Below are 19,912 nucleotides of genomic sequence, written 5' to 3'. Positions count from 1 at the left end.
TGGTGTTTAATGATGATGATTCAGAGGAACTGAAACAAATCATGGTAAACCTGGATAATGTAATAGGGCAAATTGACAAATTAAAGGCTAGCAAATCACGCAGACCAGATGGTATACATCCCAGAGTTCTGAAAGAACTAAAACATGAAATTGCAGACCTATTGCTAATAATTTACAACCTATCATTAAAATCATCTACTGTATCTGAAGATTGGAGGGTGGCCAATTTAATGCTGATCTTTAAAAAGAGTTCCAGGGGTGATTTGGGAAACTATAGACTGGTGGTCATGCCAGTACCAGGAAAAATCATAGAAACTATTCTAAAAAACAAAATTACAGAGCATATAGATAGGCATATTTCAATGGAACACAGCCAATATGGATTTACCAAGGGAAGTCTTGCATCACCAATCTGCTACATTTTTTAAGGGATTAATAAACATGTGGATAATGGTGAGCCTGTGGATATAGAATATTTGGATTTTCAAAATAAGACCCTGAAAAAATTTAAAAATCATGTGATAAGAGGCAATGTCCTGTTGTGGATTGCAAACTAGTTAAAAGACAGGAAACAGAGAGTAGGACTAACAGGTCAGTTTTCTCAATAGAAAAATGCAAATAGTGGAGTGCCCCAGGAATCTGCTCTGGGACTGGCACTTTTTAATATATTTATAAATAATCTGGAAAAGGGAACAAGTGAGGTTAACAAATTTGCAGATGACACAAAATGATTCCAAAGTTGTGAAATCAGAAGCAGACTGTGAAAAACTGCAGGAACAAAATATGAGACTGAGAGACTGGGCATCCAAATGGCAAATGAAATTTAATATGGGCAGATGCAAAGTGATTCACACAGGGAAAATGTTGCGCACTCCAGCCACGCCAGGGCCGCACCCGGGCCTGATCACCTTCTTCCTAGCTCCACGGGTTCTGGAATCACCTCCCCTGCTGCCGTGGCAAACCGGCTACATCCTTGGCCTCAGGCAGCGGCGTCCCCGGCTCTCTCCAGCGCTTCGGAGTCCCAGGCCTCGCTCTCCGCCCTACACCGGGGCTCGGCGTCCTCCGCTGCTTTGGCTCTGCCTCTAAGCGAGCGCGGACTGGCCAGCCCTTTAAAGGGCCAGGGGCGGGAAACCGCTCCGCGGCGCGTCCTGATGATGTCATGTAAACACAGTATTTAAGCGAGGGCCTGCACTTCAGTCCCTCGCCTTGGCAAACGGATCTTCACATTCGGTGTGAAGTTGCCGTCCTCATGCTTATTCCTGCGTACCTGTGCTTGTTCCAGTGTTCCTGCGTTCTCGTGCTTGTTCCCGTATTCCTAAGTTCCTTCATTGTTCCGGTGGCCCTTCCTGAGTTCCAGCGCCTGTTCCTGTGTTCCTTCGCTCCTGAGTTTTGTTCCACGTCCTGCAACCCTGATTGTACCTTCTCGGACTGATACCCGGTACTGACCTCGGTTTGTCTCTGACCTCGCTTGGACTGATACCTGGAACTGACCTCTGCTTGCCTTTAACCATGCTTGGACTGATACTTGGAACAGACCCTTGCTTTGGCTGACCATCCTCGGACGATACCCTGGCTTTGACCCTTGAGCTCCATTCGGATACTCTCTTCGCTTCTCCTGTGACCACCAGGCCCACCTGCCTTGACACTGTCTGGGTCCTTCCTTGAGCTAGACCACTAGGCGCTGCCTACCTGCCCGGAGGACCTTCAGTTCCTGCCTTGTACCAGTGGTCTCCGGGACTCTCTGTTCCGGTCTAGCTCCTCTGTTCACCATCAGCCACGTACCTCTACTCCTTGTGGGCACACCTCTCCACCATCTCTCCGGGAGATCCCCAGAGGCCCACCTAAGCCCAGGCAGCCCGGGAATCCAAGGGCTCAACCTGCGTAGCCCCCGGGCTGTGATTGGTGAAGCTCCAGCTTGCCTCTGTCTCGTAGTGTGCTCTGCCTCCTGGCGGCAGGCGCCCTCTGGGATCCCTCAGAGGGCCATACCAATCCTGTGCCAGGCCAAGGGTCCACCCTCCAGCGCAACAGGTTGCCAAGGCCATGGACTCGGCGGAGTCCTCTGCCTTGCAGGCTATTCCGGGCCTGGCTACACGTGTCCAGGAGCAGCAGCAATACCTCGAGGCATTGGCCACCTCGGTGGAAAATCTACTGTCACAACTTGAAGAGTCTGCCATGGCCAACCCTGGGACTCTTGCTAATAGCACTTCCTCTGGTTCATTGCCCTCATGGGCACTGCTAGCCCTCCCTGCTCCTCCCCGATTCAATAGGGACCCTCGTCTCTGCTGAGGCTTCATTAACCAGTGCTACATGCAATTTGTGCTACAACCATCTCTGTTTCTGGATGAAGTGACAAAAATCACTTTTATCCTCTTGCGTTTGGAGGGGAAGGCCCTGGCATGGGCCTCCTCGCTTTGGGAGCATTCTGACTCTTTACTACAACAGCTCCCTCACTTCATTTTTACGTTCCAACACACCTTTGATGACCCACACTGACAGGCGGTCGCCGGACACCATCTCCTCCACCTCCACCAGGGGTCCCATTCCCTCACAGAATACACCGTGGAATTCCGAATCCTGGCAACAGAATTGGGTTGGCAGGACGACTGCCTGCGGGCACTCTATCTTGAAGGACTGTCTTCCGGTCTAAAAGACGAACTGGCAGCCCGAGAGATTCCTGCATCGATGGAGGACCTCATCTCCTTGGTCGAGCAGATTGACCACCGTCTCCAGGAACGGCATCGGGAAGTAAGGTCCATACGACAAGCGGCCCTGGAACCACCTCTGTCCGCTAACCCCAGACCAAGGGCACCACCGGCGGTTTTTCCCATCAAAGGAAGAACCGATGCAGATCAACCGCGGTCTTCTTACTCCCGAGGAATGGCTAAGAAGGCGGAAGTCTGGTCTCTGCCTCTACTGTGGGGGTCCAGGCCACCATATCCAGACCTGTCTGGTGCATCCGGGAAACTCCAAAGCCTAAGCCCAGTGGGGTTCCCGAGCTTGGGCACTACTATTACAGGCCCTCAACTACTGCTTCCCGTCTCCCTCTTCAGGGAGACACATTCGTTTTCCACCATCGCCCTCGTGGATACTGGGGCCGGTGGGAATTTTATTCTTGAAGAGTTAGTCACATTTCTCCAGATTCCTACTCAACCCCTTGAGATTCCGCTGTGAATAGCCTCCATCCATGGAGAACCCTTACCCAACCATATCACCCATCGCACCCCAGCCATCCAACTGATTGTAGGGACTCTCCACAATGAAGAGATTCCTCTCTTGGTCCTGAAACGGTCAGTACACCCCATCATCTTCGGCCTACCCTGGCTACAACTACACTCCACACACTTCGACTGGGAGTCGCTCCAGCTCACCGAGTGGGGTCCTCGGTGCCAGATGCTTTGCGTACCTGTGTTAACGTCCACAACCCTTCCTGGGCTTCCTACGCCATACAAGCAACAAGCTGACATATTACCACTTCTCCGGAAGTTCAACTGCCCAATCGAGCTGTTACCCAGTACCACGCCTCCCAAAGGGAGAACATACCCACTCTCACTTCCCGAGACCCAGGCCATGTCAACCAACATCAAAGAGAACCTGGTCAAAGGATTCATCAGGCCCTCTACATCCCCTGCAGGCGCTGGATTCTTTTTCGCAAAAAAGGACGGTACTTTAAGGCCGTGTATTGACTATCGCAGCCTGCACACCATCACCCACAAGGATCAGTACCCACTTCTGCTCATCAGTGAGCTATTCGATCGGCTCCAAGGGGACTGGATTTTTACCAAGTTGGACCTGCATGGGGCCTATAAATTGGTCCACATTCAACCCGAAGACATCTGGAAGATGGCGTTCAATACGTGAGATGGACACTACGAGCACGTAGTGATGCCCTTTTAGGCTATGCAACGCCCCGGCCATCTTCCAGAGAATGATGATTGAGATCTTCCGAGACCTCCCATACTCCTTTGTCATAGTCTATTTGAATGACATCTTGATCTTTTCTAAAGACTTGGAATCCCATCGCTCTCATGTCTGGACCATCCTCCAGCAGCTTAGGGACCACCATCTCTACACCAAACATGAGAAATGCCTTTTTGAACAGTCCAGTCTCCCATTCCTGGGCTACATCATCTCCAGCCAGGGATTCACCATGGACCCAGACAAACTCCAAGATATTCGCGACTGGCCCCAGCCTGTTGGTCTACAGGCTCTGCAAAGTTTCTTGGGGTTCACGAACTATTACCATCATTTTATCGCAGACTACTTCACGCTAGCCGCTGCACTCACCACATGACTAGGAAAGGATGTAACCTCCGGGAGTGGAGTCCCAAAGCCCAGTCTGCATTCCAGGCCCTTATGGAGGCCTTCTGTACTGGCCCCTGTGTCCGCCATCCGGACCCGAACCACTCCTTCATCGTAGAGGTTGACGCATCCACCATTGGCACAGGGGTGGTCCTCAGCCAGTACTCCATGAAGGGAGCCCTAGTCCCGTGCTCCTTTTACTCCCACAAGTTCTCACCCACAGAACGCAATCATATTATTGGGGACCGCGAACTCCTGGCCGTGAAGCTGGCTCTCCAGGAGTGGCCCCTGGCTTGAGGAGGCTCAGAACAAGTTTACCATCTACACAGACCACAAAAATCTAGAACACCTTAAAGAAGCCCAGCTACTGAACGCACGGCAGGCCCGATGGGCCCTCTTCTTTGCGCGGTTCATGCAACCGCGCCGATGCACTCTCATGCTCGGTAGAGCCAGAGGATACCCCCGAAGGTCCGACCCACATCATTGATCCCGCATGCATTTCCCTCACATCTACTACTACGGTGCCACCCGATAAGACGGTGGTGCCTCGTCACCTCCGAGAGCGAGTATTAAGCTGGGCCCATGACTCCAGACTCACCGGCCATCCAGGTCAGACACAGACCCGGACCCTAGAGATGCTTTGTCGCCATTACTGGTGGCCTTCAATGGTCAATGACTCGCGTGATTACATCGGCTCCTGTCCCACCTGTGCCCAGCAGAAGCCATCCACAGGGCACCGGTGGGGTCTTCTGCAACCCTTACCAGCTCCTACCGAACTGTGGTCCCATTTGGCCACGGATTTCATAGTGGACCTGCCCCCTTCCAAGGGCAACACTGTCATATGGGTCATCATCGACAGTTTCTCAAAAATGGCCCATTTTGTCCCGCTACCAGGCCTACCTTCAGCACCAGAACTCGCCTGATTCTTCCTGCTGCACATCTTCTGTCTCCACGGCCTGCCCCAGGAGATTGTGTCTGACCAGGGCCCACAGTTCACCGCCTACTACTGGAAAGCATTATGTAAGAAGTTCAATATCTCGCATAACCTCACCTCAGCCTACCACCCTCAGACCAATGGGCAGGCTGTACGGACCAACCAGTCATTAAAGATGTTCCTTAGAGCTTATGTAAATGATCAACAAGATAATTGGGTGGACCTACTTCCGTGGGCTGAGTTTTCCCACAATAGTCATTTGTCAGCAGCTTGGGATAGTGTCTAACGATCTATAATGCAACAAAATAAATGAATAAACTCCCTGTGGATTGACTGTGTGTGTGTATACAAGGGTGCATGAGTATGTGTGTGTTGCGGGGGGGTGGGGGGGGGGAGGGATTGAAAAATTGTCTCATTTATTTTCCGTCTCTATCTCTCTCTGCCTGTGTAACTATAGAGAAAGTTCTGGAAGGGGGAGGAAGATAGGGTTGCCAACCGGTTTCAGATTTTCAGGACAGATTGATCCAGTCCTGGTTTTACCCAACTGTATGCATGAACTTGCAATCTTGATATTCTTACAGAATACAATGGGGGAACAAGAACTAATGGATCTAGTTGGAAACCCTACAAGGGGGTAGCATTAGCAATGGAGCACTGGTCAGCATTCTAACAGTTCAAACAGGGATATTTTTGCAGACTTGAGTCTGGTTTTTAAATTCACTTGAGATATTCACATACTGGTAAATGTTAAAAGAAACGCATGTATTACAATGCGCGCAAACATAACCCCTCATTTTATAAAGAATGCACGTAGCATTTAAAATACTCATAGCGCGAATATGCAAACAGCCTTTACACGCATATCTTACGCACTCGCACAAGGACAGAGATGTATAGGGCCAATCTGATACTCTATATATAGGGACCACTGAAAAGGGGCACTAATCGGGGTGGGTGGTGTTACAGATATTCTTTAGTGATGTCAATTTTACAATGAATACCTCTGAATGTGTCTGTAACACTACTCACCCTAACCCCAACCCACCTCCCAAAATCCCACCCTGATTCAAAGTGCCTCTATAGAGTGGTACCTATATACAGAGTATCAGACTGACCCTATAAAGAATGTGTGTGTGTCCCTCTCTCTCTCGATTCCTGTGCCTCATGAGAACCTGTAGCAAAGTTATGCAGGTAATATATGGACATTGCCTTTGCAAAATTCATGGTTACATGTGTCAGTCTTGGCCCTGCGCCTTTTCCACCTCCTTATTCTAGACACACGTACAGGCATGAACACACGTCCTTCCCAGCTTCTTAACATTTACATTGCTTGCGCGCGGTCCGCGTATGTGGCCGTTTTTGCAAAATCAACTCTTTAAAAATCTACCTCATATTCTTCTTGCATGATATATTTACTTAATTTCCATCCTTTTTTTTTTTTGGAGAGCTATTGTGCCTACGGCCAAATGGGCAGACCTACATCGAGCCCGTTCCCATAACTAATTCATTTTTTTACACTTGATTCCCGCCTCTTTATCAGAGACCCCAGAACAGTTTACAATAGATCATAGATATAAATGTTCATAAATACCACCCTCTTCACAGAATAAAACAATGCATCAATAACATCTTAATAGTATTCCAGTGCGATCCATCGCCTTCTCTCACCCTCCCGCCTCAAAAACTAACAAACATCTCAGCAACTCCATAAAAATAACACCATCCAACCACCTTGACCTTAACCCATCACCTCATCAACTAAAGTTCTTAGAACCCCACCCAAACAATATTCTTCAATCTCAAAATCTTGACCCACATTAAAATAACAGAGTGGCTGGTCATTAATCAACCAACCCAGCTTCATGTCAGACCCTTCTTCAACCTTTTCCAAAAACTTATTCAGACAACCAGGCCTTTGTTTCCAAAATGATAGATAATTAAATTAAGAACAGTCTCCGAGGGGATTGCATTCCATTAAAATTGAACCACAGCACGCAAAAGAATTCTGCTTAGTTAAGTAATCTCAACATACGGGGTATGTTGAGATTAACAAGAGAGACTATTGTGATGATTTCAGGGCTTTTGGGGGAATGTATTGATGCAACAGTTTAGTCAAATAATGTCTCAATGAAGACATCTGAAAACAGCAGAGAATTCCTTAAATTGGACACTGTCCCACTAGTAGTCTAAGCAAGCCTCAAAGAACAGGGGTAGTATGATTGTCAACTCTTTTCCTTTCAATCATCATTCTAGCATTCTGTATATTGGAAACATAAAAAGTCTTGTCACCTCACTTAACCTATTCGGCTATCTTTTATGCACTCGTGCCTTTGCCATTTGACTGCTTCCCCCATTTCTTTTACTTTTACTAGATATTCTCTCTGCTCCTCTTTCTAAGGTTCTTTGTATGCGCTGAATGTTAATATTTTTGCCCTTACTTTCTCATCCACCTCTTTTGAAAACCATTTCAGCCTCTATTTTCTCTTACTTTTATTTACTTTCCCAACATAAACATTTGTGGCTTTTTTTTTTTCTTTTAGATCTGCGCACTGCAATTCCACTTTACCTACATCCTCACACCCTGCCCACACCTTCTTAAGGTACTGCTCCATTTTACAAAAGTAGGCATTTTTTGAAATCCAGGACTTGGAATTTTGTGTGACGCCTCTCTGCCTTGCCCATTATATCACACCGCTCAATCTAATGATCACTGAGGCTCAGAAACGCTTTCTATGTTCATAAGCACCAGGTCCGGTATTGCCCCTTCCCCTCATGGGTTCTGTTACCATTTGTCCAAGGAGAGCCCCTTGAAGGGAGTCCAGGATCTCTCTATTTCTAACCGATTCTGCAGATAAAATATGCCAAGCCACATCCAGCAAGTCAAAGTCTCTCATCAACAACACCTCCCCTTTCACTTCCTCCTAAATATACATGCAACCATATATAAAATTAATCTAGGTTAGCCAAGTCCAAATAATCCTGATTTGTCAGCTTCAACATCATCTGACACCAGATGTGACAATCTTCTTTCGCAATGCTCTCGCATATCAAATGAATTTTTGTGTACACTGTAAAAGCTTCAACATGTCACTTAAATGTTTAACATCTATCATTAATGCTGGGTATTTCAGAAGCTATTCTCCTGCTGTAGGTAATGTTTCAGCTTTATAACTGGTATAAACAAATAAATGAAACGGCTATGTTCTCAAACAATTCTCTACTTTGACATTACTGTCAGGGCTGATTTTAGGCAAGCGTGAATGATTTAATTTCACCAGGCCCCACAGCTGGATGGAACCCATGGCAGTCAGGCAGTGCAGTCCTCAAGACGACCCTGCAGCACAAGTTTGGCAGGAGCCGAAGCGATATGGAAAAACTGGTTTGCATCTGGGACCAGCAGGAAGAGGGTCATGATGATGAATTAGCTCCCACGTGGGGCCGGCAGGAGGGTCACACTTAAGAACGAGTTCCCATGTGAAGTCATCAAAAGGAGGAGCAGTAGAAGAAAGAGAAGGAGAAAGGGAGGGTTGAGGAAAAAGAATGGAGAGGAGGAGGAGGAGGAAGGTAAGGGGAATAAGAGTTGAGAGAGGAAGGGAGGAGCACAGAGAGAGAGAGAGAGACAAGGGGAGGACAGGAGAAAGGGAAGGAAAAAAGGAAAGGTGGACAGAGGGAGGGAAGGGAGAGGACGTGAAGAAAAGGAGAGTCAGAAAGAGAAAAGATGAGTGGGGAAGAGAGAGAGAGAAAGGGATGGGAGGGAAGAGAAAAGATGAGGGGGAGAGAGAAGTGGTAAGTAGGTAGGGTAGAGATAAGGATGAAAGTGAGAGATGCTGGCAAAGATAGCAGGGGTAAGAATATGGAAAAAGAAGAACAAGACAAAAGCTATAAATGGGCCACAGGAATTGGCCATGTTGAGGGAGAAAAAGAGGTGTGAACGCCAAGAGCAAGAGGTAAAAAAAGAAAAAAAAAGGCAAATATAATTATGAAGAAAGAGGAGTCAAGACACTAGAGGAGCTAAAAATTTAGAAATAAAAGGAGAAAACAAAGAATGAACAGAAAAGCTGAAGAAATTTGAAAAAAGTACATCAAAGAATAGAGAAACAGAGGGAAAGATGGCATGAAAGGAGAGTGGACGAGGATAGCAGATGAAGAAGCTTAAAGCTTGGAACATACTGTAATTAACACATTAATGTGAGGGGACCTCCTATTGTGTTCCTTCCTCGTTTAGTGGTGCAAGATATTTAGGGTGGGAGAGACCCTGGGATTTGTCATTTTTTGAAGTGTTATGGAAAATGTTTGAATGTTTGAACCTGTGGTCCTGCTAAGTGTTCTCTGGATGGCATTTGGTTTGATAAGGGATCAGTGGGATGTGGTTTCTGGGATAATTTTAAGGCAACATAGTTTAAGGGGGTTTGTTGAACTTGTCCCCTTAAGAATAATGGGAGGACATGACTGGTGGGGATGTGACCCAAGAAGGTATAAATTCTGGGTCAAACTGGCAGGAGTTGCCCTTTCCAGGTTGGAGCTTGGGAAGAGAAGGACCTCCAGGATGTACTGGAGTAGCTGGTGAAGCCGGAGTGGGCCCTGCAGGGGCTCCCCCCCCCCCAAGAGAATAGGACCAATGCTGAGGACTGGCGAGCAGGCAAATCCTCTCCCTAAGGGAAAAAGCCTGGAGGAGGAGGAGGTGAAGGGATGGCCTATATGGAGGAGAGCCCAAGGAGAACCGGAGTGTGGAGGAAACTGGGGAAGCCCGCGCATTGCCAGAGGGCAAGAGGTGCAGGATGGAGAGATACAAGTGCCTGAGGTCGAAAGGTTGTGAGCAGCTCATGAGGTCGGATGTGAATGGCCTCAGGAGGTAATTGGGGGGGGATTTTAGCTCCATGTCCCCCAGAGAGAGAAAGTGAAGGAGAGACTTGGAGGATGAAAGGGGTGTCTGTGATAAGGAGAGTGGGTTGACAGATCTAAATTCTGTTCAAGTATTGTATTCCAAACCTTGGGTGTACTTGGTATGGTTTACTCCGATTGCATACCCCATGAACTCTGATAATTCAGTATAAGCTATTTACCCTCTCCTAAAATGTACCTAGTCGCTGGCTGCAAAGGTCAGAAAAATAAAGTTAGGAGTTTGATTAAGCCTGTGAGTGGTATGATTTTGTTCGTATGCCAGCACTAATTGAGAAAAGGGGAGGGGGGGGGGGGGGAGGGGAGGACCAGGTTCATGAAGGAGAAGATAAGCAATGCTGTCCCTGTACTAACCAGAAAAAAAAGTATTCTGCCGCACTGCGTCTAAACAGGGCCCACTTCACTATCTGCCTGACCCAGACTGTCGAACCCACAAAATAAATTAGGCAGATTGACCCGCAACATACAAGGATAGATTCTCTCAGTACTTTATATGTCCAGTTGGTGGGGGGTTATATTAACAATTGCCAATAAGATAGTATCATGAGCAAGTGACAGAGGAGGAGTGAAGCGAAGGACCAGGCAGAGATGGCTCTTCCATCAGGATGACTAGACGAACGCCCAGAGCACAGCGCTTTTGGGGATGGCACCAAGGGCTTTGTATGCATGAGCACAGAAGGCTCTGCCCAGTGACTCTACTGGCCAGTGCCCTAAATCTCGGGCAGCAGAGAGCAGCCCTCTGCTCCCTGCTCCTGTCCTCCCAGGCAGGGTGCAAAGAAAAGGAAGCTAGAATGGACAGAGCAGAAGGAGGAAGAGCCACTCCCCTCCCTAATCCAGCCCCCTCCCCTCCTGTAATTCCCCCTTCTCCTCACCCCTTCCCCTCTTTTTCAGGGAACAAGAGGGGAGGGGATGAGGTTAGAGTGCACAGAGCAGAGCAGGCTCAGATTGGTTTATCGGCATGACAATGTATACATGCCTTGCCAAAGCAATACATAGAGGACAATTTTCAATGTAATTTCCACAGTCAAAAGCAGAGCTTTATCCCTCAAGCAAACATTCACATGACCCTCAACTACCTTATCCCCCTTCGACCCCTCCCACCCTTCCCCTGCTGCCTGTACCCCGCTGCTACCCTCCCTCTTCCACCCACAGCTTCTACGTCTCGTCCACCCCCCCAATTTGACCCCCCTCAGCCCCTGTCCCACCCTATCTTCCCCCATTCCTGCGCCCTCCCTTCTCTTCCCCCCCCCCACCCTCGTACCTTCCAATTGTAAATATTCCACGAACCTCACCTGTAACACCTGTAACTATGTCATGTACATTTGACCTTATCCTATTACCTCTGTACATTTGTCATGTAGATTTGACTTTATCCAATTGTTAACTTTGAACTTATCCTATAGATAATCTTGACTTTGACTTTCCTTTAGTTAATTATGATTTTCCTTTAGTTAACTATGATTATAATTTTACCCATAGTTAATTCCTCCCCTTGCTCTTTTTCTTCTCGCATTTATATTATTATCCAATGTTCGATGTTTTTTGTAAAGCCTGTTGCTACATTACATTTTCTGTAAACCGATTAGATGTTCCAAACGATTATCGGTATATAAAAACTCTAAATAAATAAATGTGTAGCTCCACCTGTACATTGAAAAGGCATTCTCAGGACAGCGCTGGGGAGGGGTTTGCATTTATGCGCAAAATTTAGAAATTTCAAATGTATGTGCGTATTTCTTCTTATTTATTTATTTATTTATGGTTTTTATATACCGGAGTTCCTGTATACAATACATATCACTCCGGTTCACAGTAAACAGTAATAACTACTGCCGGGTGGCAGTTTACATGGAACAAATCTTGGAACAGAAAACAGAAAAATTTGGTCTAAGTAAATAAGAAAAAACAAACTAGCTAGGTTCAACTATAAACATATAAATAAGGCAATTTATAATCTTGGATAAATAAAGCATAAGGATAAATACATTAGAACAAAAGGACAGGGATTGTTTTGTTTTGGATCTTAGCTCTCTGGGAATGCTTGCAGGAAGAGCCAAGTCTTTAGTTTTGCCTTAAAAGTAGAATGGCACGGCTCAAGGCGGAGGTCTGGTGGAAGGGAATTCCAGAGGGACGGGCCCGCCGTTGATAGAGCGCGTTTTCTCAGGGAGGATTTTGCGGGTTGGGTAATCAATCTGTTTTGGTATGCTCTTCTAGTTGGTTTATCGGAAGTATGTAGTTGCAGCTTGAAGGTTAAGTTGAGTGGGGATATGCTATGAAGGGCCTTATGCATCATCATGCTGCTTTTGAACTGTATCCTGTATTTAATGGGAAGCCAATGAAGGTGCTGGAGGATCGGGGTGATGTGGTCTTTTTTTTTTGGCGTTGGTGAGAATTCTTGCTGTGGCATTTAGTACCATCTGGAGGGGTTTGGTGGAGCAGGCGGGAAGTCCCAGCAGAAGCGAATTACAATAGTCTAGTTTCGGGAGAATGATGGCTTGGAGCACTGTGCGGAAATCTCTGTAGCGAAGAAGTGGCTTTAGTTTCTTTAAGACTTGTAATTTAAAGAAGCATTCTTTAGTGGTATTGTTGATGAATTTATTGAGGCTGAATCTGTCGTCTAGTATAACACCCAGATCTCTGACTTGCGGTGAGGTGGTGAATCCTGAGGTGTCTGGAGACTTGCTGGAGGCCAGCAGGGTAGATTTTTCCGGTGCTATTATAAGGATTTCCGTTTTGTTGGTATTTAGAACCAGGTTGATGCTGGTTAGAAGGTCGTTGATGGTTGTGAGGCATTTATTCCAGAAGGCCGTGGTCTTGTGTAAGGTGTCCGTTATGGGGATGATGATTTGTATGTCATCTGCGTATAGGAAATGGGTAAGCTTGAGGTCGGTGAGAAGTTGACAGAGTGGGAGAAGATATATGTTGAAAAGGGTGGGGGAGAGTGAGGATCCTTGTGGTACCCCCATTTTGGCTTGGATGGGATGAGATTCCTTGTTATTTATTTTGACTCTGTATGTTCTGTTTTCTAGGAAGGATTTAAACCAGTTGAGCGCTGCTCCTGTGATGCCGATATCAGTGAGTCGTTGTAGTAAGCTAGTGTGATTCACGGTGTCAAACGCTGCTGACAGATCTAGGAGTGCGAGAAGGCAAGGATGTCCTTTTTCAAGATTGAAGATAATGGTGTCAGCTAGAGTAGCTAATAGTGATTCTTAGGGCAACTACTCGCACAATTTAGCAGGTGTGAATGTGAATGTGTGCAGGTAGGTTTCCTGGGTAATTTTCAAAATGAAAATACACATGGAATTTTATTTTGAAACTTAGTGTAAGGTCCACAGATAAAAGACACCCGGGGGACTTTGCACCAATGCGAGCAGTTACAAAATTACCCCCAAGGTGGTTAAAATAAAAGGGAAAACATTTACAAAATAGTGATCATAACAGTAAGATAAAACTACGGGACACTGAAAGTATAACAACAAGGACAATTTCCATGTTCTGTTGCTGGTCTATATTGACCCTGCTCAGATTACATTTGGGCCTGGTGGCAGGATACAACATATTTTGCAGCTAAAGTTCTTGCTTCTCCTATTATATAGAGCTTTTACTGCTCGCTCTTTTGTGGGAAGTCTGACTTTCTCTGTCAGCTTTGGGACAGAGAAATGTGCATCTCGAATAACTTTGTACTATATTTTGACAATATAGAAGGAAATACATTCCTGTTCCTATACCTTTGGTGTTGCGTTGCATCCAGTCTTTCTTCTTGGAGTTGCCAGTACAGTTTTGTCTGCATTTTTCTATTTATAGTTTGTGGTCTCTTACTCTGAGGGTCTGTGTGATGAGGGTGACATATTCTACTAGTGCAATGTTTTCCAAGCAGTCCTGCCTTCAGACCTGGTCAGGTGTGCCCTGGAAAAGTCTCCTGGCTCTGTGCTCAGCACCTCGCAGTAACACGAAGCACCAGCGGTGGAGCTTCATTGGGCAGGAGCTCCTGTCTGAGGACACGTGTAATCGGGCACGCCTCTTTTTCCTAGCCGCAGCATGCGCCCCAGAATGTGGTAATTAACAGGCAGCTTGCAGGGCAATGATAGCTGCGCTCTACTTTATTCAGCATGCACACCCTGCACACAGCACTTCCATCATCGTTTCCTTCCCAAACCTCCTCCCTTGAAGCCTTCCAGCCTTCCAAGCCTTCATGCTCCCCTCCTGTCACTCACCAGGCTGAGGGGAGCATGCATGGGGCAGCTGCAGTGGAGGAGCTCTGCAGCCACATGCAAGAGTTAAGGTAACTTAACTGTGCCCACACCACATTGATTTCTCCCTTCTCCTGCACTTGTATATAGAGGGAGCTGGCCCATTGTAATGGGTTCATGCGTATCTTCATCTTTCTTTCTCTTTGTTTTAAAATTTGGAAGAGACTGCTGGGGCTTTCAGTGCTTCCCTAGCTCTTCATTTGTCCAAAGGAGTCCTCTCCATGTCTGCACTGCCTGCTCCGTGGAGGCTGGCGTGCTACACAATATTTTCATTAACAAGAAGTGTGCCTTGGGCTTGAAAAGGTTGGGAAACGTTGCACTAGCGTGTAGTTTCTGCTTAGGGATCTGCAGTAGTCCAGCTTGTTCTGTTTTCTAACTTGCAATCCAATTTCTGAATCTTCATCCTCCCTTTCTCCCTCCCCTTCTCTCTCAAAACTCTTATCTCCCTTCCCTTTCTCTCTCCTCCCCAGCTTGTTCTGTTTTCCCAGTCAAGGTGTATTGCTAACGAACAAACATTAATTTTTAGCCAGCCTTTTCAAATAACACTCAAGGGAGCTTACAGCAGTTTTAGAATTCAGGTTCAATAAATCCCTGTCCCAAAGAGCTTACAATCTAAAAGGTGAAATTTAAAAGCCCGACACGCGCATCAATCAGGGGATGCGTGAATAAGTTGGGCTGGCACTCGACAAGTGGATTTTTAAAGGCGCCCAGATATGCCCTCATCTCCCGCTGCACGCACAAATGAAAAGTTTCCAGAAAGGGGCAAGGTGTGGGTGTGGTGTTGGCATCGTATTGGGCGTTCCGGGATTTTAACCTGAAATTTGCACGTAAATACTTATGCAACCCTGCACGCACCAGGGACGCTTGCTGCGTAACTTTGCTGCTGCCATGGATGACATGTAAGTTATGAAACAAAATTCTAGGCAGATCAGCGGGATTTAAAGGTTGGGGCTAACGAGGAGGAAGGAAGGCTATTAAACTGGGGGGGAGGGGGGGTTGGAAGACCTATTCCTTAACTGGACGAACTGGGATCAAACTGGGAAAACTAGCAATGGCGTCTGTGCGCGTTCCTATTAAAATGCCCCCACTTACGTGGTAGAACTGGGATTTGCACGCACAGGCGCACGCCCATTTAAAATTGAGTGCACATGTGCGCACGGCCAGGTAATTTTATAACATACGCGCATCTACGTGCATGTGTTAGCCGTGCCCCCTTGGCATGGGCCGATGAATGTGCGCACAGGTGCACCTGCTTGAAAAGTTAGCGTCCCTGTGGATACCTGAAGCAATGGCCAATAAAGCAGCTTACCCAAGGCCACAAGGAATGTCAGTGAGGGAAGCAGGATTTGAACCTGGGCTTCCCCAACTCTCAGTCCATTGCTTTTAACCACCAAGCCAGTTCTTTTCCCAGCTGGGAAGAATAGCAATGCTGTTTTAAGAAGCTGGTGTAATATTTGCAGTGCTGCTTTTTTTTTTTTTCTTTCTTGGTAGGGTTGTTGCTGTTTGAGTTCTGGAGTTAGTGCTGTTTTGTATGCGGGTTCTTTTCCCCATGGGCTTTGCACCAGTGCTTAATTTTAGACATTTTTAGGGTAAGCAATTTTCAAAACACCCTTTTACGCAGGTAAATTTATATTTACCCGCGTAAATGGCTTTTGAAAACTGTCCTAAGCACAGGAGTGTTTTGGGAGGGGTGGAGTGGAGTGATTGTGATTCTTGAAATTAATTATAAAAATCTAGAGATTTGAAAGTTAGTCGTGGGTGGGAAACTCAAAGCTGAAGGTTCACCTAGGTTGCCTAATACCCTTGCACTGGCCCTGGGACCAGAGGGTCACAGCTCTTGGGTTTCAGGGCATTTTGAGTGGCATGCGAGGATGGGGATGGATGAATGTGCTGAGAATTAAGAATCGGGCTTCAGTGAAATGGGTTTTAAACAAACAAAAAAAAAAAATCTAGGATAACTTCCTTTCCATATGGATTATTCTCACGTGTGTGTGTGTGCGCGCGCGTGTGCGTGTTTATATGTGTCTGTGTGTGAGAGAGAATGAATAAGTTGTCTTGCATTTCATTACCTCACCGAGCCCCACTCTAGCATAAACACAGCTCTGATTTCTACATACCTATCTAGCTGTTTTCTGAGCTGAACTCTGATGACCTAGGTGAGGCCATTAAATGAACAACAGTAACATAAACTACATTCCAGGACTAAATACTTTGAAAATAAACACCTATCTGTCCAGATGTCAGATCCAAATCTTTTAACAGAAACAAAAAGAGGACAAGACCAAATCTCATTTCTCTTTCTTCAGAACTTACTCTTTTGTTTGTCAGCGACCCAAGTGCCTCCACCTCCTTTGCTTTCATGTCACCTCCTCTTACAATACCTGCAAAACAAGATTTTTACTGGCACTGGCAGCTGATACAAGCCAATGAAAGAATCGAGAATGGACCAACGAGGTGAGAAATATGGTACGCCAGCCCCAGCGCCATGTCACAGGAGGGGGGGGGGGGGGGGGAGAAGAACCCATCGTGCAAGATACGGCACTTTGGGGCGCGAAGAGATGGACGTTGTGCTGAGCCCAAGCATTTCATTGGCCTGCTCCTGGAAGCCGATGCCTTCTCCTAGTGAGGCCTGGCGTCCCCGCCTCCACCCCCCTCCCGCCGATGTCACTATGGGCCGACTTTAAGCCAAAGCCTGCCACAGGGGAACGTCACCACTAGGCAGGTCACTTCCAAACGGATGAACCAAAATGGGGGTTGCTCTTTGGGGGGCTCTGTCGGGAACAACTGGGAGGCTTGGCTTTCAGGATAGGATATTGAGGGTTTTTTGGGGGTCTGTGACAGGATGTCCAATTCGGCCCCTTACTAGCAGTGATTGCCTTAATTATTTGGTATTAGTGACCTTATTAGGTCTGCTTGCCAGCAGTGTGGGTCAGAGGGCTCCACACAGACCCTGCCCCTGTGTGTGAGGTCAGTATAGTGAGGCATGTTAATGTAGTGTGCCACTCCCCACTGGGAGGGTTTTGAGTGTTAACAAAACTCCTGTATGCCCCAGTGACACGGGGGGAGTCGACAACCATCCTGAGCACAGGACTGAGGGAGCAGGCGTCACTCCTTGCAGCGGATACTTCCTGGGTCTGCCCCTCCACAGGGACCAGGCCTTATGGACTGAGAGCCATTTGGGCATAGGGGCACCTTAAAGGAGAAAGAAGTTCCCGGGTCCAGGAGAGGGAACTCCTGGGAGTCCAGAATTGCAGAAGAATAGCTCCTAAAAAGTATCAGATTCTGAGAAGACCCAAGAGAGAAGGGGGCTTCTGTAGAGTCCTGGATGAGTGTACCAGGGAGTTCTAAGAACAGACTGCCTGGGAAAATGCATGCAGGTGAATTGTCAAAGGAGCTATGCATGTAAATGTAACATACTATCGGAGCAACTTTCAAAAGCCACTTATGCAGTTACAGTGCACTTATGCAGGTAAATCATGGGGACAGTTCAATGGCATATGTTGTAGCAATTTTCAAAAGCCCACTTACACTGTGTGGGAAACCAAGTGGTGTTTCCCAGGCAGGAGGCACAAAGCCACACAGACTCCAGCCTTTTCAAAGCACTTCTTACTTTATTCAAGTTCACAGCACTTCAAAAATAATCAGGACTGCCTACGCTGCAGTACATTCCCCACTCCCTGGGGTCTGGGTCAGCATAAAACAGGAGCTGTCTCTCCTGGAGATAGCAGAGTTGCTTACCTGTAACAGGTGTTCTCCCAGGACAGCCAGTATGTTAGTCCTCACATACGGGTGACATCACCAGATGGAGCCCTGTCTCGGAACACTTTTGTCAAAGTTTCTAGAACTTTGACTGGCACACTGAGCATGCCCAGCATGCCACTAACCCTGTGGCCACATGGGGTCCCCCTTCAGTCTCGTTTGTAGCAAAACGTATGAGCGAAAACTAACATAAGGAAATGTAGGTGAACCCAACTCCGCGGGGTGGCGGGCGGGTTTCATGAGGACTAACATCCTGCTGTCCTGGAAGAACACCTGTTACAGGTAAGCAACTCTGCTTTCTCCCAGGACAAGCAGGATGGTAGTCCTCACATATGGGTGAATAGCGAGCTACAGGATGCCCGAAATAGAGTTAACCAAGCAGCACCGAAAATGTGCAACAGGCACAACAACAGGGGTGCTGTTGGGTATGGAGGGTAGCCTGAAATTCACAGTGGGCTGTAGGTAGGAAGAGTTGGGTTCCTAAACTGGAAACAAATTATACAGTACAGACTGGCCAAAGACGCTGTCCTGCCTGCCAGTTTTGTCCAGACAGTAATGAGCTGCGAAGATATGGAGAGAGCTCCAAGTTGCAGCTCTACAGATGTCGGCAATGGGGACCGAACGGAACTGGGCTATTGACGTTTCCATGGCTCTGACTGAATTCACTTTCACTCGTCCCTCTAGCGGAAGGGCTGCTTGCCGGAAGTAAAAGAAAATACACAGTCCGCTAACCAGGTGGACAGGGTCTGCTTGCCCACCGCAACTCCGAGTCTATTTTTATCAAAGGAGACAAAGAGTTGGATGGACTGCCTATGGGCTGCAGTGCGGTCTAAATAAAACGTGAGCACATGTTTACGTCCAAGGAATGAAGGGCCCGCTCACCAGGGTGTGAGTGAGGCCTCGCAAAAAAGATGGGCAGTATTTTGGATTGATTCAAGTGGAAAACAGACACTACCTTTGGCAAGAATTTAGGGTGAGTGTGAAGAACTACCCAGTCGTGGAGAAATCTTGTATAAGGTGGGTATGTCACTAGTGCCTGGAGCTCACTGACTCTGTGAGCTGATGTTATAGCCACTAGAAAAATAACTTTCCAAGTGAGATGTCGTAGCTCGCAGGAATGTAGGGGCTCGAACGGAGACCGCATGAGCCTCGCCAGGACTACATTCAGGTCCCAGGCTGCAACTGGGGGATGCAGTGGAGGCTTAATCTGTAGTAAGCCTCTCATAAAGCACCCTACTGTTATGATCCTGCCTGCGGACCCCATCCCACGGACAGGCCCCTCACCTTTCCTCCATGCAGCCGGTGTGCTGCAGCCTTCTCTGCAACCTGGACTGTCGCTGAGCTGCGCTCCCTTTGGCTTTTCGGCCTGCTGCCACTTCTCTCCTGCGCGGCTGGAGCCGCGTCGCCGAGTCCTAGTGAGGGAGAATCCCCTCGCCGGGATTCCCTCCTCCTCCGCGGCCCGTGTGCCGCCGGAGTCCTCTTCATCGGGGCCAGACTCTGCCCCAGCATGGCACCTCTTCAGCAGCAGAAGCTGCCTCGGCCTACTCACTCCTTCTCCATGTGGCAGGACACCACTATAGGCCTCGGCTCCATCCACCTGCCTTTGGGGCTTCCTCTAGGCGCGGGCGCGCACCTCTCTCCTCTTCTTAAAGGGCCAGAGACAGGAAGTACTCCTGTGTCCTCCAGATGACCCCTTCAGGGCTCTTCCTGGTCCTGCCCTATATAAAGGCACTGCTTCAGTTCCTCAGAGCCTTCGGATGGAGTTACACAC

At 47.5% G+C, this 19,912-nt stretch overlaps 1 protein-coding gene across 3 annotated transcripts in view; it reads right to left on the bottom strand.

Moving 5' to 3' along the window:
- SUSD1 (sushi domain containing 1) overlaps positions 1-19,912 on the bottom strand; it is a 222,483-nt gene that overhangs the window by 23,312 nt on the left and 179,259 nt on the right. For all 3 annotated transcript variants that reach the window (XM_029614451.1, XM_029614437.1, XM_029614445.1), the window contains one exon: positions 16,696-16,763. In XM_029614451.1, coding sequence (XP_029470311.1) covers positions 16,745-16,763 — 19 coding nt within the window. In that variant the 3' untranslated portion in view covers positions 16,696-16,744. The remainder of the gene's footprint in view (positions 1-16,695; positions 16,764-19,912) is intronic.

Source organism: Rhinatrema bivittatum, chromosome 1 (genome assembly GCF_901001135.1).
Source record: "Rhinatrema bivittatum chromosome 1, aRhiBiv1.1, whole genome shotgun sequence".
Lineage (NCBI taxonomy): Eukaryota > Metazoa > Chordata > Amphibia > Gymnophiona > Rhinatrematidae > Rhinatrema > Rhinatrema bivittatum.
The sequence above is the reverse complement of the archived record's forward strand: the minus strand, read 5'-3'. Positions and strand labels throughout refer to the sequence as shown.